This window comes from Euleptes europaea, chromosome 3 (genome assembly GCF_029931775.1).
Source record: "Euleptes europaea isolate rEulEur1 chromosome 3, rEulEur1.hap1, whole genome shotgun sequence".
Taxonomy (NCBI): Eukaryota; Metazoa; Chordata; class Lepidosauria; order Squamata; family Sphaerodactylidae; genus Euleptes; species Euleptes europaea.
The window spans coordinates 33,087,173-33,110,771 of record NC_079314.1 but is presented as its reverse complement, the minus strand read 5'-3'; the positions used below and the strand labels follow the sequence as shown (position 1 = coordinate 33,110,771).

Here is a 23,599-nt window from a genome sequence, read left to right as displayed (position 1 = left end):
TGGTGCTGAAGAAGTGTGTGTGTGTGTGTGTGTGTGTGTGTGTGTGTGTGTGTGTTAAAAAGCAAGGACTGGAAGCTTTAACTCTCCGTCCCCACTTGCAGCAAGGAAATCTGTAGCAAGCCATACCACCCCATTCTTCCTAGTTTGTGCGGCCACCTCCCAAACTCACTTGTGGCTATGCTTTGCAAGGAAGATCTGGGTGGTTTTGACAGCTTCTGAGACCTGCTCCTTCTTTGCCCCCAGTTCCTCACTTAGGACCTGTCAAGGAACAGCAAAAGAGCCAACCAGTCAGAAAAGCAAGAACGGAAATACACTGCTGAGGCACGGGAGCACTGGAAGGACCTCAAGGGAGGCAAACATCATCAGTCCTGGAAAGCAAGCCAGCTCCTAGTGAAATTCAGGGATGGCCAAAATAAATCTTGCATCATTTATCTTGTGTAGCCAAAAGGCAAAGAGGCCAAAAGTATACACGGAAGTGCCCCCCACCCCCGCCCTTCAAATACACACCTGCTGCTCCAAAATGGACTTCTCGATATCTCCCAATTCTTTGCTGTTGGGAGAGATGCTTTTGAACTGTGCACACTGCTTGAAACTTGTGACCCAACCCAGGAGTCCTTTCACTTTATCCACATGCTCCTGCTTTTCCTCCTCTACCACTTTCTGGGGTGGGGGGAGAAAATGGGGGGGGAAAAGACATGGAATATATCAGTATAAATATACAAATGAGCCCTTTCACCAACACAGCCAACTGCTTCTTCCAAATGTAGCAGGCCAAAAGTACCCTTTTTGGAAAACCACTACAAGACTAAGATTCCCCTGAAGAAGCCTTTTGGCAAAACGCATAGAGAATTTTAACTGTGTAATAAAATATATTCCTTGGCTCCATCATCAACCAAAAGGGAGGCTGCAGCCAAGAAATCAGAAGGAGATTGAGACTGGGAAGGGCAGCCATGAAGGAGATGGAAAAGATTCTGAAGTGTAAGGATGTGTCACTGGCCGCTCTATTTGGGGAAGGGCTAGTATACTCAGTAGGATAGGGACCATAGCTCACTGCCAGAGAATCTGCTTAGCATGCAGAAGGTCCCAAGGTCAATCCCCAGCATCTCCAGGTAAAGGATCTGGCAGTAGGTGACATGAAACCCTGAAACCCTGAAGTGAAACTCTGCCTGAAACTCTGGAGAGCTGCTGCCAGTCTGAGTAGACAATACTAACTTGTGATGGACCAAGAGTCTGATTGCATATAAGGCAGCTTTATGTGTCATGTGCCCCCCCCTCTCTGTGCACATTGCCCTGTATCCACATATGTCATGTGTACAGGTCTCCTGTATAGGGATGAGAGGGCTTTTTCTTCCAGGCCAGGGCAAGGGGCATGTGAGCTCAGACAGAGGCAGGGACTTGGGTAGGCAGGCCGGCTGAATGCTGGGAGGCAAAGAGTGAAGAGAACTCAAGAAGCTGGGGAAGAAAAGGGTAGCAGATCAGGGCCACAGACTGCGGGCCTGGAAGATGAACAGGGTGAACAAGGAGTAAAGGGGCAAGAGAGCTAGGGAAGAGACCCCACAGGATTTGTTGTGCGCCATTCACAAGAATCGGACTGCTTTGCAACACTCCTCAACACTGTGTTTCTATTTCTTGCAGCCCTGATAACCCACCACCATCACCTCCCAAATGTTATCTGGGAGGTGGGGGCGGGGACTGCTTCTTGGCCCAATAGGCCACAACCAGTTTACAAGACAGGTACCACAGAATCCTTAAAAAAAAAAATCACATCCTTACTTCTTCCTCTTCCAAGCGCCGGAGAGCATCACTGATGTACTTTACGTGCTGCGTTGTCAAGGTGACCAGGGCTGTATAGCGTGTCCGTAAATCCATAAACTAGGAGGAAGATGAGGAGAAAAAGAACCACAAGGGAAAGGGCCTGTTAATGCTGCCAATGAACCCCCACACACACACACACCAACACATTTTTCTCTTAAACACAAAACGTCTCCTTCGCCACTCCCTGCCCAGATTGACAGGCATTTAGACAGCATAACCACCTTGGGACGTGTAGATGGGTAAAAACCCTACAAGGAAAAAAACCCAGCAAAGAAGGCAGGACTGAAGGAGAAAATGTCTGGCAAAGGACTCCAAGTCAGACCCTGAACTCTCAAGAAACAAGGGCTCCTTCTCTGTCCTCCCAGAGAGGATGAGAACACACCCCAAGTTCCGAACAGCAAGCAAACGCAGACATCTTGAGCTGTTTGCCTCAGAATGCAAAACCACATCTCTTTTTACAGATCTGCAAAAGGAAATGTGAGATTATCCGGCCTTCCCCATCCGGTTCTTCAGGCAGGAGCAAAACACCTCTGAGGAAAAGGAAAAGAAGGGGACCTCTTCCCTGGTGCATGGGACACGAAGGCTTAGGAAAAGGGAGGCCGACCATAACTCAACTATCAGCAATTAATCATTAGGTCAAGATTTGGGCTGAGCCAGTCTTAAACAGGCAAAGCTGCCTGCAACAGGACTGCTTAATCAACTTTAGAGAACTGTTCTGGGGCTGGTCAGTGCCTGTTACATGTAACAAAAAGAGAAGTGCATCCTGTAACATAAGTGGAAGTGTCTGTTTGCTTGATGGCAATTTTTCACTTAGCTTATGATTCCTTTCAGCCACAGGTTCACAAGTGAGAAGGAAATTCTACTTCCAGTTCTACCATAGAGGGTGCCACCAAAGGCAGCCTCTGCACAAAGGAAGTCCAGAGAATGGTCTTTGACACAGTTCTGCTGCTGAAGAAGTTAAACGGGTCTGGCAATGACTTGGATGAAGGCCATCTAGAACTCCATGCAAACTGCTCTGAGCTCCTCCAGGGAAGAGTAGGATGCGTGTAACAAGAAAAACCGCTACTTCATTGAAAAACCACATCTTAATTACTAGACTTTCTCATCAGGGAGTGAAACAACAAGCAAACCAGGGAAGCGAAGAGATCTCCTTGGGGTTTTCCATATTGCAAACTTCTTCCAGAAACTCAAAGGTAACTTTCTTAACAGTCCTAGATTCCATACGGAGCAAAGAGGCCCTTCCAGTCTCTCTCTTTTCCTTGGTCTCATCCAAAAGATCCCCACACACACAGTGAACTGCATGGTGCTCTTTATTTACCTTGCAGGCAGTTGAGCTGGGCTGACCCCTGTAGGGATTTGAACCAGCAGTTCCAAGAAGTCTACGTATTTCAAACCCCTGATGATTAGAGCCTCTGTGGCTGATGGAAATGACAGTGAGGGAGGAAACTTTTATACATGGGTTCAGGAGCAAGCAGGAGAGCATGTCTCAAGAGAGGCAGCTTGTCTGTCTAAGAAACCAAATAACTCCCCTTGCCTCCCCCACCCCATTCAGCTCCCTATGCCCAAAAGGCAAGGGCTGAAGGGGCCTCACCTCCTGCGTGATGGCATCCGAGGAGGAAATCACACGCCGGCGTTTCACAGGAGACTTCTGCTGTGACTCCACAAAAACACGGTACGTCATAAGCTGCAGTTCATAGTCCTGGGAATATGGAGGTGACAAAAAAATATTGAGTTCTGCAGGGTGGGAATTGGAAATGCCATGTTTCAGTAACTTTTCATGGGGGGGGGAAAGTGAAGTAAAATAAAATAAAATCATACCATTGGGTTATCAGTGTACACATCTGCAGACAAAATAAAATCCCATTTTGACCAGTTCTACCCAACCCAAGAAGGTTTTGTCACACGTGGCTTGCCTGCAAAGAGTCCATCTTAATTCTTCTTTTTGTGTCAGCCATTTACCTAACCCAGTGGTTCTCAACCTTTTTCCGACCGTGGCCCCCTTCCAAACTTGTTTCCTTCCTGTGGCCCCCCTGTCCTACCGATAGAAAGGTAGCTATTTAAATGTTTTGTTTGTAAACAGCCAAGGAACAAAGAAGCATAAACAGCCCCACAAAATGCACACAGCGATTCTCACCTGTGGCCCCCTTGGAATATCCTGGGGCCCCCCGGGGGGGCCATATGGCCCCAGGTTGAGAACCACTGCTCTAACCAACACTGTATAAGGCAGCAATGTGAGACACAGCCACAATATGGTAGCAGGTGCACTTGTGCTGGGTCCTAACTCTTAATATCATAATAAAGGGAGATACTGGAACACGTTTTGTGAGTTGGGGAGAAAAATGTATCACCATGTTCCTTGGGATGTAGAAATCTCAAAGCTTCCACAAGCTGTAAATTATCTGTAGCCCCCAATTGATAACAATTCAGAAGTCATCTACCACAGACTTTTCTAATCTAGCTTCCACTAAAACCTCCACCTGCAACTAAGACCAATAGCAACACTTCTCCATGTACTCCATAAACATCCTGAAAAATCAAACTGTTATTGATGGATCCATAAACACAAATATATGTAAATTCTTGATCACCCATCAGTCCCCTCAACATCAGGTATTTCCCCTGTAACTTCTGTAAAAACACCCCTAATAATTCTCTCTTTATTTCTAACAACAGCTACTCTTTTAATGTTTTTGCCACATTTGATGATGAATACAGACTACCCAGTTTCATTTTTCTCAGTGTCTCATCACTTCTCACAATCTTTTCTGCAAATATCTTGTAGCATATCTACTGCATCAATTTGCAAGTCTTTCGGCATTTTTGGGTGCCTTTTATCAGGATAATTCAACCTTTTAACATTCAATTAGAACACTTTCTCATAAGGGGTTACCGCACTTTGTATTCCCAGCGATGTATTAAGAGTTTGAAAATGTTATAAAAAACATCGCTTTAAAAGGGTTTTTGGATACCATGGCTTATAAATGGTTGGAAGACATCTTCACAGCTAAAGGGGCCAAACAAAGTGCGAAAAGTATTTTTTATAACGTATTCAAACTCTTAATACATCGGTGGGAATACATAGAAAGTGCGAACAGTATTTTTTATAACATTTTCAAACTCTTAATCCATCGCTGAGAATACAAGTGCGGTAACCCCCAAAGTCCGTTATTGCAATGGCTGACAGGACAAAACAGTCACAAGTAAAAAAAAGAAGAAGAAGAGGAAGAACTCTGTTTATTCAGAAATGGCCCCATTTTGAGCAACATTCAGATGCAAATCACTGAAGTTCAATCTCTGTTGACCATTCACCATATGCTTCTTTCCTCTCCACATAGTTAAAAAAAATTCTTCCTTTACCTTTGACCCCAGTTTTGACATCTCTCGTCTAGAGAGACTACTTTTGTCTAGAGAGACTGGATTGTTTTGGAGCTAGCTACAGATACCAACCCCTTCCTTTGAATTACCTGTCCTACCTCCCCTCTCCAGAGTTTCACTGTGGCAGATATGCTACACCAGACGTGTTCTACAACTACAGGGACATAGTGTTACCTTGACAGTAGCTGAGTATTGCTGAGAGAGTTTCTGACACTGGTCCAGTTTGGTTTGATTTCCCTCTATTTCAGCGAACAGGGCCTTAAATTCAAAATAAAAGGACTGTCAAAATCAGCATTACGGAACATTCTGGACCTTCTGGTCATTCGCTTCCTCAACCGTTCATTCATTTTCACTGCATAACAGTTTCCACACAAATGCTGTGTTCATGTTGCCAACAAGAACATTATAATAATTCCTGCTCTGCCCCAGAGAGAGAAATCTTTCCTTCTGAACACTGTGGGTCTTAAGAACCCAAGAGTAGCCCTGCTGAATGCCACCACAAAGGGCAGCATCATGTTTTCAAGAGAAAGGGATTCCTACATGCAAGGCTTGAAGGCAACACCCTCCCATGGTCTCAGTGTCCGGCATCTAGTACTCAAAAGTACTTCTCAACATGCAGGTTCGATTTAGGCACTGTGGCCAACAGCTGTCAATCTGCTGGACCTGAATTGGTCCAAACTGTTTCCAAAAGCCACCTAAGCCAGTGATCACCACTGCATCTGGTGGTATCTCACAAGCTAATCATGCAGTCTCTGAAGAGATACTACCTTTTGTCTGTCCCCAGTCTACCTTCAGTCAACTTTGCTGAGTGACTTACAGGAGACAGATACGTTTCTCTCTCTCCCAAACCAAGTAATTTCATAAAACACTTTCATGTTCCCTTTAGTTGTCTTTTTTCTCTAAACTCAAATGCTCAAAATGCACAACCTGATGAGGAAGGTGCTCAAACCCCGATAATTTTTGTCGCACTTCTTTGAACTTTTTGACTCGGTGATCTCTCTTTTTTTTTTGAAGTGGAGCAGCTAGAACTGTACGTGGTATTTCAAGTATGGTTGCACCATAATAATAATAATTGTGTGCCATCAAGTCACACAACCAACTCATGGTGACCCCAGGATCATGGGGTTTTTGAGGCAATTGATGAGCAGAGGTGGTTTGCCACTGCCTTCCTCTGCATACTAACCACAGTCTTCCTTGGTGGTCTCCAGTCCAAGTACTGCCTATGGCTGACCCTGCTTAGCTTCCAAGCTCTGATGAGATTGGGATAATCAGGGCTATTCACGCTGCACCATAGATTTATATAAAGGAACTCAAACATGTTTCTCTGGTGTGCCCTAACTTCTTGGGACTTGCCCCAAAATTCCAACAAAGGGAAATCGGGTAATAAAATAAAAGTTTCTACACCTTTCCAAGCCCAACACTTTTGTATTTCAGAAATGTTGTCAACTGGACATTCTGTGATGCATTCACAGTGCATCCCTCAAATGCGCCAGAGGCCCGACCCAAAGGCCATAGGAGGCCGACGGCCTCCGCCGGTGCAGGGGCCCACACCGCCGCCGCTTGGAAGGCACACACCGGCGTAAGTGGCCCCAGCACCAGCGTGCAGGCCCGGACGCCGGTCCCTGGTTGCTGCCGCGGCAGCGCTGGGCCCAGACGCTGACGCAGCCTCCTGCCAGCCTCTGGCCGCTGGCAGCGAGCTTGGAGGCGTTCCGGTGCCCCGGGAGGCGTTCCCGGGGCGTTTAGGCACCAGCCAGGGGGCCAGGGGGCCAGGGGGCAGGGCCGACATTAGTCGGCCTCCCGAGCCGTTTCGGCTCAGGAACGCCCCTTTTTTGGGGGGGCGAGATACGCCAGCTTTTCGTTGGCGTATCTCCTGTACAACCCTATGAGGGTTGCACAGTTTTTTTGTGCCGGCCAGAGGTTTTGGCAGTGCCGAAACCACCTTAGGAGGCAACACCGCTAGTTTGCCTCCTAAGCCCGGCGCAGGCATTCCTTTCAGGAATGCGCTGTCAGCAACTGTTTGCCCATGAAATTTGGAGAGGCTTCAGCGTACCTTTTTCATGATGGAATAACTTTTTTCATGATGGAATAACTTTGCTTTACCATCAACATTCCAGGAATTAAAAAGCCCAACCCAGTGCAATGCCCCCTTCCTTGAGGTTTCTTTTTGCATCCCTACGCCAGGCCTACCATCTGTTGGCTCAGCTGCTCAGAGAGGACCCTGCTGTCTTCTGCTTGCCCGGGCTTCATCCGTTCTTGCTGGACTGTGGTCTCCTCGATCCACTGGATGAGTGCCCCATGACAGCTCCGGTAAGTGCTCAGCACTTCCTCAATGCTCTCCAGTTCTGTTTTGCTGTCAAAAGATTCAAGAGAATTAAAAAGGGGGCAGAGGAGTTGGGAAGACGAGCTTTGAACTTTAAGTTCTTTCATCAGAGTAGCATTACGAGACATGGAAATCTTTTCACAATTACGTTGAGGCTCAAGGCTAACAACAAGAAAATGAAACATTAGATCTTTGTAGGATGTATTATAATGCAATTTTAATTCCACATATAGAAAACTATCAGACTCGATAATGCACTAAGTAGATATAGAAAATGATAATTTTTTTGTATATGCCATTCATATAATCAGCCCAAGTGATGAAATTATGGTAAGGTTGTCAGCCTGTTTTGTGTTAGAATGGTTTTTTCTAATTTTTAGATAAAACCTATGTTTGATATTCATATTTTCCTCTCCCGCTTCCCTTTTGTATCCCTATTATTTTATACAATTTTTAAAAAGTTCTTTCAGAGCAATAAGCGTGAATTGCTTGCTGACCTAGCACTTGATTGGGGAGTATCTAGAGCCAGCTACCTGCCCCCAATTCCTCCCTTCCCCCATATGCAACTCCAACCCCCAGCTCCCTTATGATAGTTGACCCCTGGCATGCAAATGAAGACACGGAAGGCAGTTGCTGGATGGAAACGGCCACAACATTATTGGTTACAGCAACAGGAGTTGGCATAGCATTGGGGCGTGATCCCGGAATCGGCCAACCTGCCTGCTGGCCGATGCATTTTCCCTCCCTGCCCGCCTACTTGGACGGGGGCCAGCTGTGTGGTCCCCTGCCACTTGGCAGGAGGCCATTCCGACAACCCCCAAGCTGGGCATGTCCCCTGACAGCCCCAGAGCTGGGCATGTCCCAATCAAGGCCTCCCCCAAAATCATTTTTTAGGATTCTCAAAGTGGGGAAAGGGGGACATGCAGGCCAGCTTTCCCCCTAAACTGGATCCGGCCCCCATGCCAAACCACCAAGTTGTGACAAACTCAACAAATACTTTAACAACACATAATTAAAGGGAGGATGGGTGGGACAGTGAGGACCGAATGCCGCCAGGGCAGGGAGAGACCAGTTTTCATCCAGAGCAGTCAGACCGAGTGCAATTGGAGCTATTTGGTTTTTTTCCTAATTACTGACCCAGTGAAAAGACAGCATGGAAGATCTTGGAATCATAACCACTCCTTCTGGCCTAGAATTGGCTGGAGAGCCCCATGTCAGAAGTGGCAGCTTCTGCCCTCTGTTACTCAATGCAAGGGAATTACAGGAAAGTCATTTTTCTTGAACACATGAAGCTGCCTTCTACTGAATCAGACCCTTGGTCCATCAAACGCAGTATTGTCTACTCTGACAGGTAGTGGCTCTCCAGGGTCTCAGGCAGAGGTCTTTCACATCACCTACTTGCCTAGTCCCTTTAACTGGAGATGCCGGGGACTGAGCCTGGGACCTTTTGCATGCCAAGTAGATGCTCTACAAACTGAGCCACAGCCCCTTCTCTGCAAGGGGACAAAACAAAGGGTCTCTGAAGGCGCTAATGGGAGCAGATTGTTGCTACTGCTGTCTGGAAAGGCAGGAGGTTTCAGTGCTCCCCTTCCCAGATTTTAGATGGGCAAAATCGATCATGAGCACAGGAAAGACGTTACCCATGGAAGCCAGGCGCAGTTGCCCCCTCCCAAATGTCTAGTTTGTCAACAGAAAAGCAGCTACCAGGAGATGGAAACCCTTACCGAGTCTCAAGCTGCATGCTGGCCCTCTGCCAGCGATCCCACAGCTGTGCACCTTTCTCCTGGTAGCGTTCCACGTCAGGGCTGCGCTCCTGCTTCAGAGAGAACAGCCGATCGGCCACTACTTTTGCTCTCGCCAAGTCATCTTCCAACATCGCAAAGACTGTGCTCTTCTCATTTACTTCACTGATCCATTGCTTTAACATAAAAAAAAAAACATTTTAAAAAATTACCCAATGGCTAAGAACTGGACATATGACTCATTGGTAAGTCCTGCCCCTGTCTGTCTGCTCAGCAGTGATGCTACAGAACATTCACAAACATTCTAACTACTGAAGTGAAAAGTTTGGTGATCGAACGTTGACACAGTAGTGCTCCTATGAGGGAAGCAAAAGGTCTCTTGGGCAGCTCACCCAGAGCCTAGAAACAGGTACGGCTGTTTACTATTTGCTGGAAGCAGGTGTGTGCAGAGAGCTGGGAGTTCAAAAAGGGGAGAAGAGGTACTGAACAGGGATTTCAAATAACTACCCATCCAAACCTCTGCCTGCAAGTCTCAAGTTTATTCATTACATCATAATCTGTACTTTTTCCAGAGTGGACATCTTCTTTCACTACTTATCACTCACATGTTTTATACAAAGTCCTTCATACCCTTTTGAGCTGGCAGAGGCATGCGATATTTGCAGAAGCTGGCAACATGAGGCTTCTCTCGCTGACTGGCTCAGAGCAAACCACCCCATGTGCCTCCCGCTGCAGCAGTGCAAGCCAGCCTGACTGCTGAAGGAACTGGCGCCAGGTGCGAAAAAGCAAAAGGGAACCAAGGCCTGCTGGATCTAACCGGATCTGCTGCTGCTCGTTTGGCAGCAAGAAGCAGCAGCCGCTAGCAACAGAGAGGGATAGGGCAGGTTGTCAGAACCCCGCGAGCCAGCTCTACCAGACAAGCAAGCCTTGGGCGGCGTGATTCTGTTACCGGGGGGCGGGGCCCACCTGTAAGGCAGCTTGGTGAGATCGAATGGCAGCCAGATCCGCAGGCACCGCCTCTTCTTGGCTCAGTTTAACCTCGTACCCTTTGACCAGGGACTCGGCTCCTTGTGTGTTCCGAATGATGACATCCACGGTCTTTAACCTGTCAGATGGAAAGGGAAAGGACGGTTACTGAAACAATGGCAGATCCGCCCGCAAGAGGTTGCCATTCAGGGCAGATCAAACAGGGAACATCTGGCAGGAATTTCAAAGTACCACTCCCATCCATGTCTCCCCTCCTCCAAAGAGTATACATTTCTGACAGCAATGCCGGTTCTTTAATTAGAATGCTCTAAATAGAAAATACAGAACAGAGAATTCCTGTAAAGAAAAAGTGCCCCTACTGACAATTAAAGGAACAGCCGCACAAAGTGGGAGGGGCCATGGCTCAGTGGAAGAGCCTCTGTTTGGCATGCAGAAGGTCCCCGGTTAAATCCCCCCCCCCCCGGCATCTCCAGTTAAAGGGACTAGGCAAGTAGGTGATGTTTAAGACCCCTGCCTGAGACCCTGGAGAGCAGCTGCCAGCCTGACAATACTGACTTTGATGGACCAAGGGTCTGATTCAGTATAAGGCAGCTTCATATGTTCAATACACATTTAGAGTTATTCTGTTGATGTGCTTTCTTTCATGGAAACTATTGAGACAAGGCACAGATTGGAGGGAGGGGGAGACAGATGAATGGCTAGCAAATTGACCTAAATGGTACTGTATTGTTGCTGCAGAAAGGGAAAGAAAATAAGATTCCTTTTAACTGAGGTGAGCGTTCTTTATATGCCCTTGTCTTGCAAAGCAGAGAAGATCAGCATGACCAAAGATGCTTCCAAGGCAGATACAGCTCCAGGCCTCTCATTCTCTCTCCCCCAACCTCCAACCCACAACATAAACCTCCTTAATTTGAACTCAGCTGGATCTGGAGGCATGCCAGAATGCAGCAGAAGCTACTGCTAGCTCCAGCAGACATGCACTCTTGCTGCCACAGGGGTTTTCTCTTGGAATTCTATGAAACTCACTGAATTTTTTGCAAATGCCAAAATCTCACAACTGTTAATCCCCAAGACTTTAACGAAAAGCAGTCCCTCCTCATTCCATTCTCATTATCCCTCCATCCTCGTGATCTCAAACCGTTCTCTTTCCTTTTGTGCTGCATTATTCCCCCAAGGGGCTGAGGCTGTGACCACAGCCATCTTTCCCCTCTTCATCCTCACAACAGTTCTGCAGACTGTGTCAGGCTGACAGTCTGGCCCGGGGTCACCCAGTAAGCATCATGACTGAGTGGGGTTTTAAACTTGGGCTTCCACAGTCTAAGGTCGACACCTTGGTTTGCCAACCTCCAGGCAGGGCCTGGACATCTTCTGGAATTACAACTGATCTCCAGATGTCAGAGATCAATTCCCCTGAAGAAAAGGGCTGCTTTGGAGGAAGGCTCTATGGCATTATACCCTGCTGATCGCCCTCCCCAGGCTCCATTCCCCAAATCTCCAGGAATTTCCCAACCTGGAGCTGGCAACCCTATCGACACCACCCCACAAGGGTCCCTCTCTTGGTTTGAGAGGAAAAGAACACACTTGTCCAGGTAGACGGATGAAAGCCCGTAGATGTGGTCCATCTTTTCCACCAGCAGGTTAAGCTCGGAGCGAAGATGCGGGGCGCTGGACCCCGTTGGAGATTTATGCAGGAAAATGTTGCATCTCTCGGAAAGCTGCTCCACGTCGGCTTTCAAATGATGCAAATCCTCCTTCAGTCGCTGTGGAGAGAATGCAAAAACAAACGGGAGCCTTGCAGAACCTTAGAAGACCAACAATATTTTATTGCAGCAGCAGCCGTTAGAAATCGGAACCCCATCACTTCAGGTGCAGAAATACTCACCTCCTGCTCAGCGATACGGAAGGTGTTCTCCTGTAAAGCGTCCCCGTCCGTCCTGGTGCTGCTCGGTGTCCGGATGGTCCCAACTAACCGCTGCTCACATTCCTCCAGGTGAATGCGGATGTTCTTCAGTTCAGACAGGTACGTCCGAGCAGCGGTCTCATCTTTGTCCTCTGTTCCCAATAAGAGCAGGATAAAACAAAAGTGGAATCTAGACCCACAGAGGTCTGACATACTACACTTGACCTACTGCTGCTTTTCTAGCTGAGGGGCAGAGTACACATGAACACATGAAGCTGCCTTCTATTGAATCAGACCCTCGGTCCGTCAAAGTCAGTACTGTCTCCTCAGACCGGCAGCAGCTCTCCAGGGTCTCAGGCAGAGGTCTTTCACATCACCTACTTGCCTAGTGCCTTTTAACTGGAGATGCTGGGGATTGAACCTGGGACCTTCTGCATGCCAAGCAGAGGCTCTACCACTGAGTCACAGCCCCTCCCCAGCACAGTGGCAGCTTATCCGTATCCCCTTTGGGAAATAGCAGCCACACAAAGGCCTCCCCTTCTCAGTCCCGTGATGACAACACAGGTAGGCATGAGCCCCCATGCTTCCAAACAGCAGTGGACAAAACCAGCCTGGCTCATCCGGGCTCTATCATTACAAAGAATGTATGTTTGTGCGCACCTGGAAAATGATATTCAAAACCCAAAGCGGAGAACAAACTCACGCCCGCTTTTAAAATACCTTTTTTCTTCCTACAGCAGACGTTTTATCACCTCTTCATCAAAATATGAAAAGCACCACCAGGGGCTGGCTCAAACTGAAGTCGGGACCAGATCCAGCCCATCCTGACCCAAAGAGGATCTCTCTCCCCCAGGGCCGCCTCTCATCATAATCTGGCTCTGAGGGGCTCACCGTTTTCCATCGACTGGAGAAACTGCTGGAACCGTTCTTTGCACGCCTCCACTTCCTCCTCCAGGCGCAGCCGGTCAGTCACAGAGAAGAGCTCTGAGTCTCGGCTGTCCTCCAAGAAGTCTGTGTAGTGCAGCTGCAGGTTCCTCACTGATTGGTGGCACTCTCCCGGGGGCAAGGCCCTGAGCTGGGGGAGGGGGAGACACAGAGGCCTTGATCATTCAGAAGCCATGCACAGGGGCGGCAGTTTCAGAGACGCAGAGCAGCACAACTGCACCTGGTTAATTTCTCCTCCAAGGATGATTCCACAGTGTGACGGTTACAAGTGCAGACTGGCCAATGTCAGTGACGTCACTGGAGTGAAGTTATGCCCTCCCCAAAACATACACACTTTAGAAGAGCTAGATTCGAGTCCAGTAGCACCTTAAAGGCCAACAAAATTTCTCCTCCAAGGATGATTCCACAGTGTGACTGTTACAAGCGCAGACTGGCCAATGTCAGTGTCATCAATGGAGTGAAGTTATGCCCTCCCCAACAACCCTTAAAGGCCAACAAAATACCTGACAAAGAGAGATTTGCCTCTCGAAAGCTTCTATACTGGAAATTTTGTAGATCTTTAAGGTGCTACTAGCCTCGAATTGTGCTCTTCTGCTGCAGACCAACGCAGCTGCCCATCTGAAACACACTTTAGAAGGTCTTATAATACATGGCTTTTCCACCACAAAGACTAGCTCCATGCAGGAAGCAGTTCTGAGGTGTCTTTATTCACCTGAAGTGGGTTTCTATGGCTGGGTTTAAAGCAACGGGAAAAAAGGCCCGGAAGAGGGCTACTGTAAAGGCCTGCCTGCTACAGACTTAGAAAACTGGGAGGGGACATTCTATACTGAGCAAGCATTTATGCGGCATTTTCTACAGATTGTAAACTTTTTGGAACAGAGCTTTTGATCCATGCTGGAAAGTTGTGTGCACATTGGTGGGGGCTACCTGAACAATAATAAGGCATAATTATTATTGCGCAATGTGGAATTCAACTAGAAGAGGCAGGGATGAATGGAAATGGAATTACTTGCTGGTCCTGTTTCTTTGGGGGGGGGCTCAGAGCAGAAGATGGGAGGTAGCTCCTCAATTACTTCTTCCTGGGACCCATTTCTGGCTTAGCCTCCCCCCCCCCCACCCCCAAGAAGCCAGATGCTCTTTTGGCCACCCTCCTCCTACTTAAATGGATTTGTAACACTCCCTTTCTGCTTCCTATCCCCCACCCACTAATGTCCTGTTCAGCGGCACCTGATGAGAAAACACATAAGCATGGGACTGTTAATTTACTTACACAAGCTAAAATGACAATTAGTACAACAAACGTCAGTAAACCAGCAACCTTCAACCAACTAACAATGATCTTACTCTTTTAAAGGATATTTTAAAAGCTTCAGCCACACTGGTATAAACAGGCAACATTAAAATCTGCCCCAGAAGGAATTTAGGAAAGGCCAACGAGGGGGATAGAGGGAAGCGGATTTCACAGCCTTGTTCAAGAAGAGGGCCATGAACCCCTCCTCGGCTGCCAGAAGACCTCCCTCAGGGCTTGTGGCATTACTGTGATGGACAGGTCCCATTTCGCCTCTCTCAGAGTGCAACCCATGAGAGAGGATGGAACACTGATGGGAGGCTGACAGCAGTTAAGAGATTCTCTGGGAGTGAAGGAGGTTTAGCTGGGAGCTGAATGGAAAATAAGCTTGTAACTGAGGGGACTGGAAGGATGAAGAGAGCTAGGGATCAAGAGGTCAAGTTCTGAGAAATGTTGTATAATGAACAACGATCGTTCCAGTGTTGTTTAAAGTTTTAAATAAAAGTTAGCTCCCTTTCGTTCTGACCTGCCCTAACCTGGATGGCCCAGGCTAGCCTGATCTCGTCAGATCTCAGAAGCTGAGCAGGGTAAGCCCTGGTTAGTATTTGGATGGGAGACCACCGAGGAATACCAGGGTTGCTGTGCAGAGAAAGGCACTGGCAAACCACCTCTGTGAGTCTCGTGCCATGAAAACCCCAAAAGGGGTCGCCATGTCAGCTGCGGCTTGACGGCACTTTACACACACACACCCTTTCGTTCATTCCTGCTGACTGAGAGTAAATTGTCTCAGTGAAGAAACAGTCAGGCCCCAACCTATATATCGAGCTATATGGTAGCAGCTTGAAAGGGGAAGCAGTATTTCTTTATTTTATTTACTTCATTTATACCCCACCTTTCTCCCCACCATGAGGTCACAAGGTGGCTTGCATAATTCTCATCTCCTGCATTTTATCCTCACAACAACTCTATGAGAGGTAGGGTAGGCTGAGAGTGTGCAACTGGCCCAAGGTCCCCCAGCAAGTGTCTAAGAGAGTGAGAATTTGAACCTAGTTCTCCCAGATCCTAGTCCAACACTCTAACCACTACACTACACATGCTGGTTTCAACAATGGCATTTAGTTCCCTACCACAAAAGCTTAAGGAAACATCTGGGTACAGTGAGGTTGATAAGGGTCTGCCCTCTCTGGTGGTGTCTCTGAGAGAGTGGACACCAGGTGTCTAAAAGGGTCAGGGCTCTTGTTAAAACAGAAACAAGGCAAGTAGCGAACCTGTGACTGCTTAAGCTATCTGGGCCCTGAACAGAGAGGGGAAAAGGGGATCCTGAGTGAGAATGTTAGCAGAAAGAGGGTCTCCAATTACCTTCTCCACATTCCAGTTCTGCACCAGAGTGATGTCCTTCCGCAGATAGTTCCAGGAGACAAGGCTCTTCATGTTGACATGAAGCTGGTGCCACAGGGCCATCACCTTCTGATATAGCTGTTCCACTCTAAAGAGAAAAAGAGAGAAAAAACAGGCCTTACCAAAGGAGCTGACACAACTTGGCAGGCATTTGGCTCCTTGTGTTTGATCCCTCAAACACTTCCCATTCCAGAATCTGCTCAGGATGGCCTGGACTGGAGGGGCTAAGGAGGAACCTTATGGCCAGTAGATACATGAACCTACCATATTTGGAAAGGACCTGCCCGTGTTCTTCTGGTTCCATTGATTCTCCTGGAGTGTCATTTTTCTGTATGTGCTCCTGGAGTGTCATTTTTCTGAGGATCTAATATCCAGTTAGGAGCCCCGTGGCGCAGAGTGCTAAGCTGCAGTACTGCAGTCAAAAGCTCTGCTCACGACCTGAGTTCAATCCTGATGAAAGTCGGTTTCAGGTAGCTGGCTCAAGGTTGACTCAGCCTTCCATCCTTCCGAGGTCAGTAAAATGAGTACCCAGCTTGCTGGGGGTAAAGGGAAGATAACTGGGGAAGGCACTGGCAAACCACCCGTAAACAAAGTCTGCCTCATAAACGTTGGGATGTTACGTCACCCCATGGGTCAGGAATGACCCGGTGCTTGCACAGGGGACCTTTACCTTTACTTTTTAATATCCAGTTATATTATTCCTCTTCTAACAGATTGGACTAGTACCTCTGTGACTGAGTTAATACCCTATTTATTAACTGACAGTGATTCTAGGGTTACATTGGCAGCAGCAAAATAGATCTCAGTCTTTATATTCCTTAAACAATAGATTTAGAATTATGCTGCTCAAGATTTATGAATAAAGGAGCTTCTAAGGGAGAAAGGAAAGTAGCCAGTCCTGGAAGGCAATATGGCCTAGAACAGTGGTTCCCAAACTTTTCGGGGCACTGCCCACTTGGTCCCACAAACTCAACCCCAGTGCCCCCTACCCTATCCTATAAAAAGCATTATTCAAAATAGGGGTTTGTGTGACTCACTAAAGAAGATAGTAACAATAAAATTTCAAAACAGTAACAATGAATTGCACATCTATTAAAAATCAAAACTTTTTAGTTAAAATGTATTCAACAAAACTGATTAATTTGATTCAGTGGTACCAGCTCTTCAAAGTCTGGAAAAAAATTCTGATAGCTTCCACCAAATTTGCCAGCATGGCACGATAGCTTGATCTATTGTAAATTAGTGAACAACACAGTGGAAGGGACCCACCTCTAGCGCCCCCTGCTGCCCCCTTGCCTCTTAGTGCCCCCCTAGGTAATCCCACTGCCCCCCAGAGGGTGGTACTGCCCACTTTGGGAACCACTGGCCTAGACAGTCTATGGCAGTTCCTCACACCAGATATTTCCAAAATGGTAAGCAGGTTAAAAAAGAGAGAAAGAAAGGCAACAGTGTGCCATTTTTAGAAGTGAGCCCCGTCCCCACTGGAAATTGCTAGGCACAAACATCATTATAATGTTTTAGTTGCCTAAGCAAGAAGGCAGCAAAGATTTCTGTAGCTTTGGAAAAAGCAAATGATGCTGCACCTATCTCTGCCTACCTACATGGAGAACTAGGAACATTATGGAGAAAAGAATAGTTGTTAGGATTTGGCGTAAGTTTTTAGGAGGGATCTTATTTGAGAGGGCTTTTAATTTGGTTTAAACTACAGGCATTTTCTTGGGGAGAGGGGTTAATTGTACTTTGTATACTTTTACATTCGCAATTGCAAGGCACAAGGCCAAGACAGGTTATAAATCTTGTAATAAATACATAATCCAAGTTTCCAGATTTTGCTGAGTGCCGCGCTAACCAACATGTAGAATTCACAGGGCCTCTGCTGGATTTTTTCCTCCTTGAAGAGAATTCAAGATACTCACATGCCAGCACAGAACCCCAAAAAACGTCCAAGGCATCCCTTAATGGGTGATAGCCTGAAATTATTCAAGGAAATAAACCAGACGCTCCCTTACCTGCTGGCAACGTCAATAGCCTCTTTGTTGGGTGGGGGAATCAAGAAACAAACAGAAGGGACCATGGCCTCATTTCCTGTGGGGCTGATCACTTTCCACTTGGTCCGGTGGGAATTGTCTTCCAGAACACACTCGTCATTTTTGCAGATGGTTATCTGTGTGGGCAGCAAAAGTAAGACTGCAGTCAGGGTCCAGTTGCAACTTTCCTACTTCTCCCAAAAAGTGATCCAATGCACCACCGCAGGTTGTAAAGAGATACCCTCGTCTAAGAATTCACCCTGACATTTCAGTCATTGTGACCACATTCTGCCTGTGAGTTGAAACCCAGCTGCAAACTCAGAGCTGGTAGGAAAGAGGGGACTAGGGAATAAGGCATCAAGTCCCAAGCACAGAGTAATTTACTGCTTACTATTTTATTAAGAAAAAAATTATGCTGTCTCTCCAAAATAAAAAATAGAACAAAACAGTACAATTCATAAATTGAAATGCAGCATAAAAAACCCAGCCCTTATGCTAATGGCTCAGGCCAAAGTACAACAATGGGTTAACCATCTCACAACTCAGGGGGCAGAGAGGGAAACAACCAGATTGCTAGATCGTACTCTCTTCCTCTTGGTGGTAGGAAGATCAGAATGATCAGGGGTGGGGGTAGACTCTTCAAACAATGACTATCATTTCCCTGGACACACAGAAGAAGCTCTGATTGCTTGTGATCAATGAAGCGTTTTTGGGACCCCTGGGGGGTGAGGGGAAGGGGCAGCAGCACCCAAGCGGAGACTTGGGATGGCCAGAGGGTTTGCCGGCCTCTTGGGGACCAACCCAAAGGAACAGGAGGGCAGGAGGGGCTTACAAGTTAATTCCTTCATAGAGGTCAACCCATGGCCTTCTTGTTCCCTTATCAGCCTTATCAACAGCTTTTCCAACTTCTCTCTGCAAGGAAGGATACTCTGAAGTAGGCGTAGCCAGCCCGATAAATGGCAGGAAGAACATCCGAATGTCCTTCCTAACGCTAAACCCTCCCACCACAGCTCAAACACTGGCCATCCTCCAAATAAAACAGCATTCTGCATTTTATGTAACAGTCAAAAGTGCTTCACAGACATTGCCTCGTAATCCTGCCAAAGACCTTCAAGCTCAATACCCTCTATGTTATAGACACAGGATTCAAGCTGCAAAACAGTGGTTTGCCTATTGCTATTCAGTGTAGCTCTGGAATGTATGTAAACACAGGACTCAAAAGCCACAAATTTCTGATCCAAGAAATCCTCCAAAAGCGATAGTTCTCATTCAATGTTAACTCCCGCAGTTATTCATTCACCTCGATCTGGCGATAGTCGCAGATTGCCTTCACGGAGATGGTGTTCTTCAAAATGTGGTCGGGGTTTCGTGGCTTAAGTTGAATGATGGTTTTGGACCTGCCCACTAAACTGGCAACAGAACTCTTGGACTGGATCAACTGCTCCTTTTCGTCCTGGACAAAACAAAAAGAAAAAGCATATTTGGGAAAGGTACGGAGGGAGCCCAAGAACTGCCAATCATCCCTATAGCCCGAGAAAGAGGAATTTTTCAAGGGCTGGTTTGGGTTCTCAAGGGCTGAAAATAGTGATTGTGACAGTTGTTCCAAGCTGGGGGGGAAGCGTGAGGTGTTAAAACTATGATATTATGATGAATAGTATTAAACTTCAGGATTAACCACATTTAATATTATTCCAGACAAGAGGATTAGTTATCTGCCGTCCTCTCCCTCCCCCACAATGGTGCATGCACAATTACCAGATTACTACTAGACCCAAATTCAGTATTATCTGTAACTTGCGCCACAAGGCTCAAATCCTTTCCTTTTCAATGAAAACATATGGGGGGGAAAAAGCTTGATCTTTGTGAAACAAGGCTATAAGCTAGCCAAGGATTTGCATGGGAGGAAAAACTGTTCAGGGATGTAGATTATTTTACTTAAGAGGTATAGAACCTGAGAGACAGACAGTGAAAGAAAGAGAGAGAGAGAGAGAATGAAAGAAAGGAGCAAGAGAGAGTGCTTAAAAACAAGCTACCTGTGCCTGTCCCAGGGGAGCATGGTTGGAAGAAATACAACTTTAACTCATTCAGTATGATAAAGGGCGCATCACACATAGGGGACAAAGCTTTCATTTCAGAGTGCCTTTTAGAAAATCTTCACCACCAAACCTGTTCCGTACTAGATCTCACAGTCTACAAATATTACAGTTCTAGGGACTACGTCGCTAAAGGACTTTATAGCCTTTCCAAAAACAGAGACAGAGAACGTTTTGTGCTAAGGCAATCATCCCTCAGCTCCAGGGACGCATCTTCCGTGGCTGTGGCTGCAACCCTAAGAACGCTTCTCTGGGAATAAGCCCCACTGAATAAGAACTTACTTCTTAGTCGATCTGTTTAATATTGCTCCTGATGAGATTAAGCAGGGCTGCTTTGCATCATTCGTTCCTTAACCCCCTCGCTGCTGGCTCTTTCTTGAAATTCTCCTGGCCCATAGTTTCTCCTCTCTGGACCAGCCTATACATTCTGGCAAAGGCACCTCAAAGCCCCAAATAATAAATGGATCTTAATATTATGACCAGCCCTTGGCAGGGGTAGCTCCTATCTACAGCTTCCCAATGGATTGGGCCTTCTCAGCCTTCCTGCCTCTCTATTCAAACTCTTCCCCATCAGCATCCTTTCATTGTCTTCTTCCACCTTGGTGCCTAGATGTAATGGTACCTCATTGAGCCATCTCTCTCTCCCCACCCCCCACTCGCAATGTACTTTATCCCAGCAATGACTTCCCTGAATCACTCTGTGCTTCTCCAGTTCGACTCACTGTCACCAAACCTAACTTCCCCTTGCTCATCTCTACCCCCACAATTACTGGCTTGTTAATCTCAGGCTAGGGAAAGTAGGAAAAGAGGAAGAACCAACGTGAGATGGGACTGACTCAAAGGAAGCCATGGTCTTCAGTTTGCAAGACCTGAGCAATGCTGCCAATTGTAGGCCATTTCAGAGGTCATTAGGGCAACCGTAAGTTGGAAGTGATTTGGCGGTACAAAACGCAAAACCTAATGTCTTATGGGTAGGGACCTACGCCAGTTCTGTACAGCTTCTGCCTGCTTGCTGTGCCACCCATCAGATCTGAGGATGTGCTTGGCATGTAAAAGATTCCAGGCACAGTCCCCGGCATCTCCCAGTAAAGGATCTCAGGTCAGCAGGTTCTGGGGAAAACAGTTCTCTGCCTAAGATGCTGGAGAGCCACTGCCAGCCAGGATAAACAATACCAGGATACACAGATCAATGGACCGACTCCGTCTTCAAGACACCTTTCTGTGTTACATAGCAGGAGCAGCAGGCAGAGCTAGCAAAGCAACAATAAGGGGCAGGCTCAGTATCCCAAACCCCATGCTGCGTTTTCCCCAAGAACACAGGCAATAAATCTGGCCAGCTAAGCAATGCAGGTGTGGGAACAGTTGAAAGGCAAAAGAGGCTGAATGTCTTTTAAAGCACAGAGCAAATAGCTACGCTCAATCTCCATACCAGCACACTCATCCAAACAGGTTAGGGATTCCCCGATAAATAGGAACACTAGTTACAGGGTTAGAATGAGGAAGACAATCCAGGAGAGACTGAGTTTCAGACAAGGATCTGGGGGCGCTCTAGCAGGCCCAGAGCTTATGTGGCCTACGGCACCCGAGTCAGCATGATCTCAGGAGCTGTCCAAGGAGCACCCACCATGGAATCCTGGAGTAGGTCCTCCAGGCGGGTCAGGCTGGTGTTACGGTCACAAGAATACTTCCTTTTAATAGTGTCTTGCAAGCTCTTCAAGTATCCTTCTGAATCCCGGGCGTCGCTGAAAAACTGCAAGGGCACAAAGGGTTTCCCCATTGACCAAAAGACAAGAAAGAGGTTTCCTATAACACTAGTAGACTAAAGACTGGAGCCAGAGTACAAATGTCGCAAGAGTAACAAATCCTTTCTACACAGTCAAAGGCTTTTTCAGCATCAAAACAAACAAATAAACAAACCCAGTAATGGGGGGGGGGAGGCCACTTTCTCCCATCAGTGACCTTATTAGAGAAAGAACTATTTGGCTAAGCTCAGGACAGAGGTGTTTTGTCAGGAAAGAAAAGAAAAACTGGACTTCCTACAACATTTCCCTGCTGTTTTGACTAGTAGCAAAGCTAAATGATAATAATGGGGGGAGTCAGGTACTAAATGTGCAAGACAAACAATTTATCAACTGGTACCCAACTTATGGTATGAAATTATATTCAAGACTCACAATGTGTTCATGCATTTGTATATATGAAAATCAATTCAATTCAAGGTTTTCATTTATAAGACTTGTATTACGAATGTAATATGTACCTTTGTTACTACTGAATTGATTTTCATATATACAAAATACTTGAACACACTGTGAGTCTTGAATATAATTTTATACCATAAGTTGGGTACCAGCTGATAAATTGTTTGGTAGGAAAGCAGGCAGGAAAAGGTTCATGCCGCCTTTGACTCTGGAAGGCTGGGCCCAACAAACTCCTCTTTCAACTGGGAAGGACAGCCACAGATCTGCTAGAACTAACCCACAGCCCGGAGGGGTTGCAGTTCTTCTAGGTCAAGAGTGTGTTGGATGCTGCAGCAGCCACTTCTCAACCACTGAGTGCTCCCCCCTTTTCCGAGGGACCTTTTGACTCTGCCCCTACCTGGAAGTAAGCCGTGTTTTCTGTCACGTGCTGATCCACGCACAAGCACAGCTGCTTGATCCACTGCCATTGAGTCTGCACCGCTGCACTGTATGCCTGGAAGAAGCACAACGGAATGAACTCACACTCAGCAAGCACACACTGGCTGCTACATGACGTGCAAAACAGCCTTCAACATACTCTTCTTGCCCTAAATGCACCAGAGGTTCCCATCCATGCCAACAAAATCCCAGCACATTCTCTCTCTCCCCCCCCCCCCGAGTTACCTCTTACCTCTACAGTTTGCTTGGCCGGGTGATTCTGCAATGATAACAGCTCAGCCGTGTCCTGCAGGGAGTGGAACACATCCTGCTTCTCCTCTAGCTCCATCGTGAGCTCCTATGGACCACAGGTGTGCAAAGGGCCTAATTACATTTCCTGCTACAACACTGAACTTCCGCTGGCCTCTCTAAAGTCCGATGGGTGGGTGGGGGGGTGGGGGGAGGGAGATGAGGCATGGCTGGACAACTCAGTCATGGATTTTTAGACCTCCACTGCTTGCCTAAAAACCTTTAGCAGCAAAATGGGGAAAAATCCTCCTTTGGTTCATTAGCTCTGGCTCAGATATTGAAAAAGTTGGCCCGAGGGAGCAGTAGAATCGTAGAATCATAGAAGCCCCGTTAGGGAAGCCCCAGCTCAACTCCCTGCCCAATCAGTCCATTTCCTGGCTTCCTCTTGACCCCTTATTTATTCATCAGCCTGCTTTTCTCACAGGACTCTTACGAGGTTTAATGAGAGCGAAACGGCACACTCGTGGAAAAGCGCTAAGATCTATTATGAACATGACAACGCCGAGACGCAAAAAGCAAACTCCAGAAATCTCAACAAAGATGGCGGTGCAAGAGTGGTAAACACTTTTCTGAGTCTTCAGAATTTAGAAGTTGTGGGTTAAGCTGGGGGAGGACGGCACAGTATTAACCTGGCCAAATTGGCCCTGGTAGGAAAGTGCCATCAAGTCACAGCTGACTTACGGTGACCCTGAACAGCTTTCAAGGCAAGAGATGAACAAAGGTGGTTTTGACATTGTCTACCTCTGTGTAGCAACCCTGCACTTCCTTTGTGGTCTCCCATC

General features: G+C 47.0%; 1 protein-coding gene across 1 annotated transcript in view; it reads right to left on the bottom strand.

Moving 5' to 3' along the window:
- MACF1 (microtubule actin crosslinking factor 1) overlaps positions 1-23,599 on the bottom strand; it is a 378,039-nt gene that overhangs the window by 175,502 nt on the left and 178,938 nt on the right. Inside the window, exons 18-34 of the mRNA XM_056846741.1 lie at positions 22,762-22,866; positions 22,489-22,584; positions 21,515-21,640; positions 19,098-19,250; positions 17,780-17,934; positions 15,732-15,858; positions 13,031-13,214; positions 12,122-12,291; positions 11,821-11,999; positions 10,219-10,357; positions 9,235-9,428; positions 7,378-7,540; positions 5,365-5,448; positions 3,407-3,514; positions 1,774-1,872; positions 508-660; positions 170-258 (exon numbers count right to left, since the gene is read on the bottom strand). Of these exons, the coding sequence (XP_056702719.1) occupies positions 170-258; positions 508-660; positions 1,774-1,872; positions 3,407-3,514; positions 5,365-5,448; positions 7,378-7,540; positions 9,235-9,428; positions 10,219-10,357; positions 11,821-11,999; positions 12,122-12,291; positions 13,031-13,214; positions 15,732-15,858; positions 17,780-17,934; positions 19,098-19,250; positions 21,515-21,640; positions 22,489-22,584; positions 22,762-22,866 (2,324 nt within the window). The remainder of the gene's footprint in view (positions 1-169; positions 259-507; positions 661-1,773; positions 1,873-3,406; positions 3,515-5,364; positions 5,449-7,377; positions 7,541-9,234; positions 9,429-10,218; positions 10,358-11,820; positions 12,000-12,121; positions 12,292-13,030; positions 13,215-15,731; positions 15,859-17,779; positions 17,935-19,097; positions 19,251-21,514; positions 21,641-22,488; positions 22,585-22,761; positions 22,867-23,599) is intronic.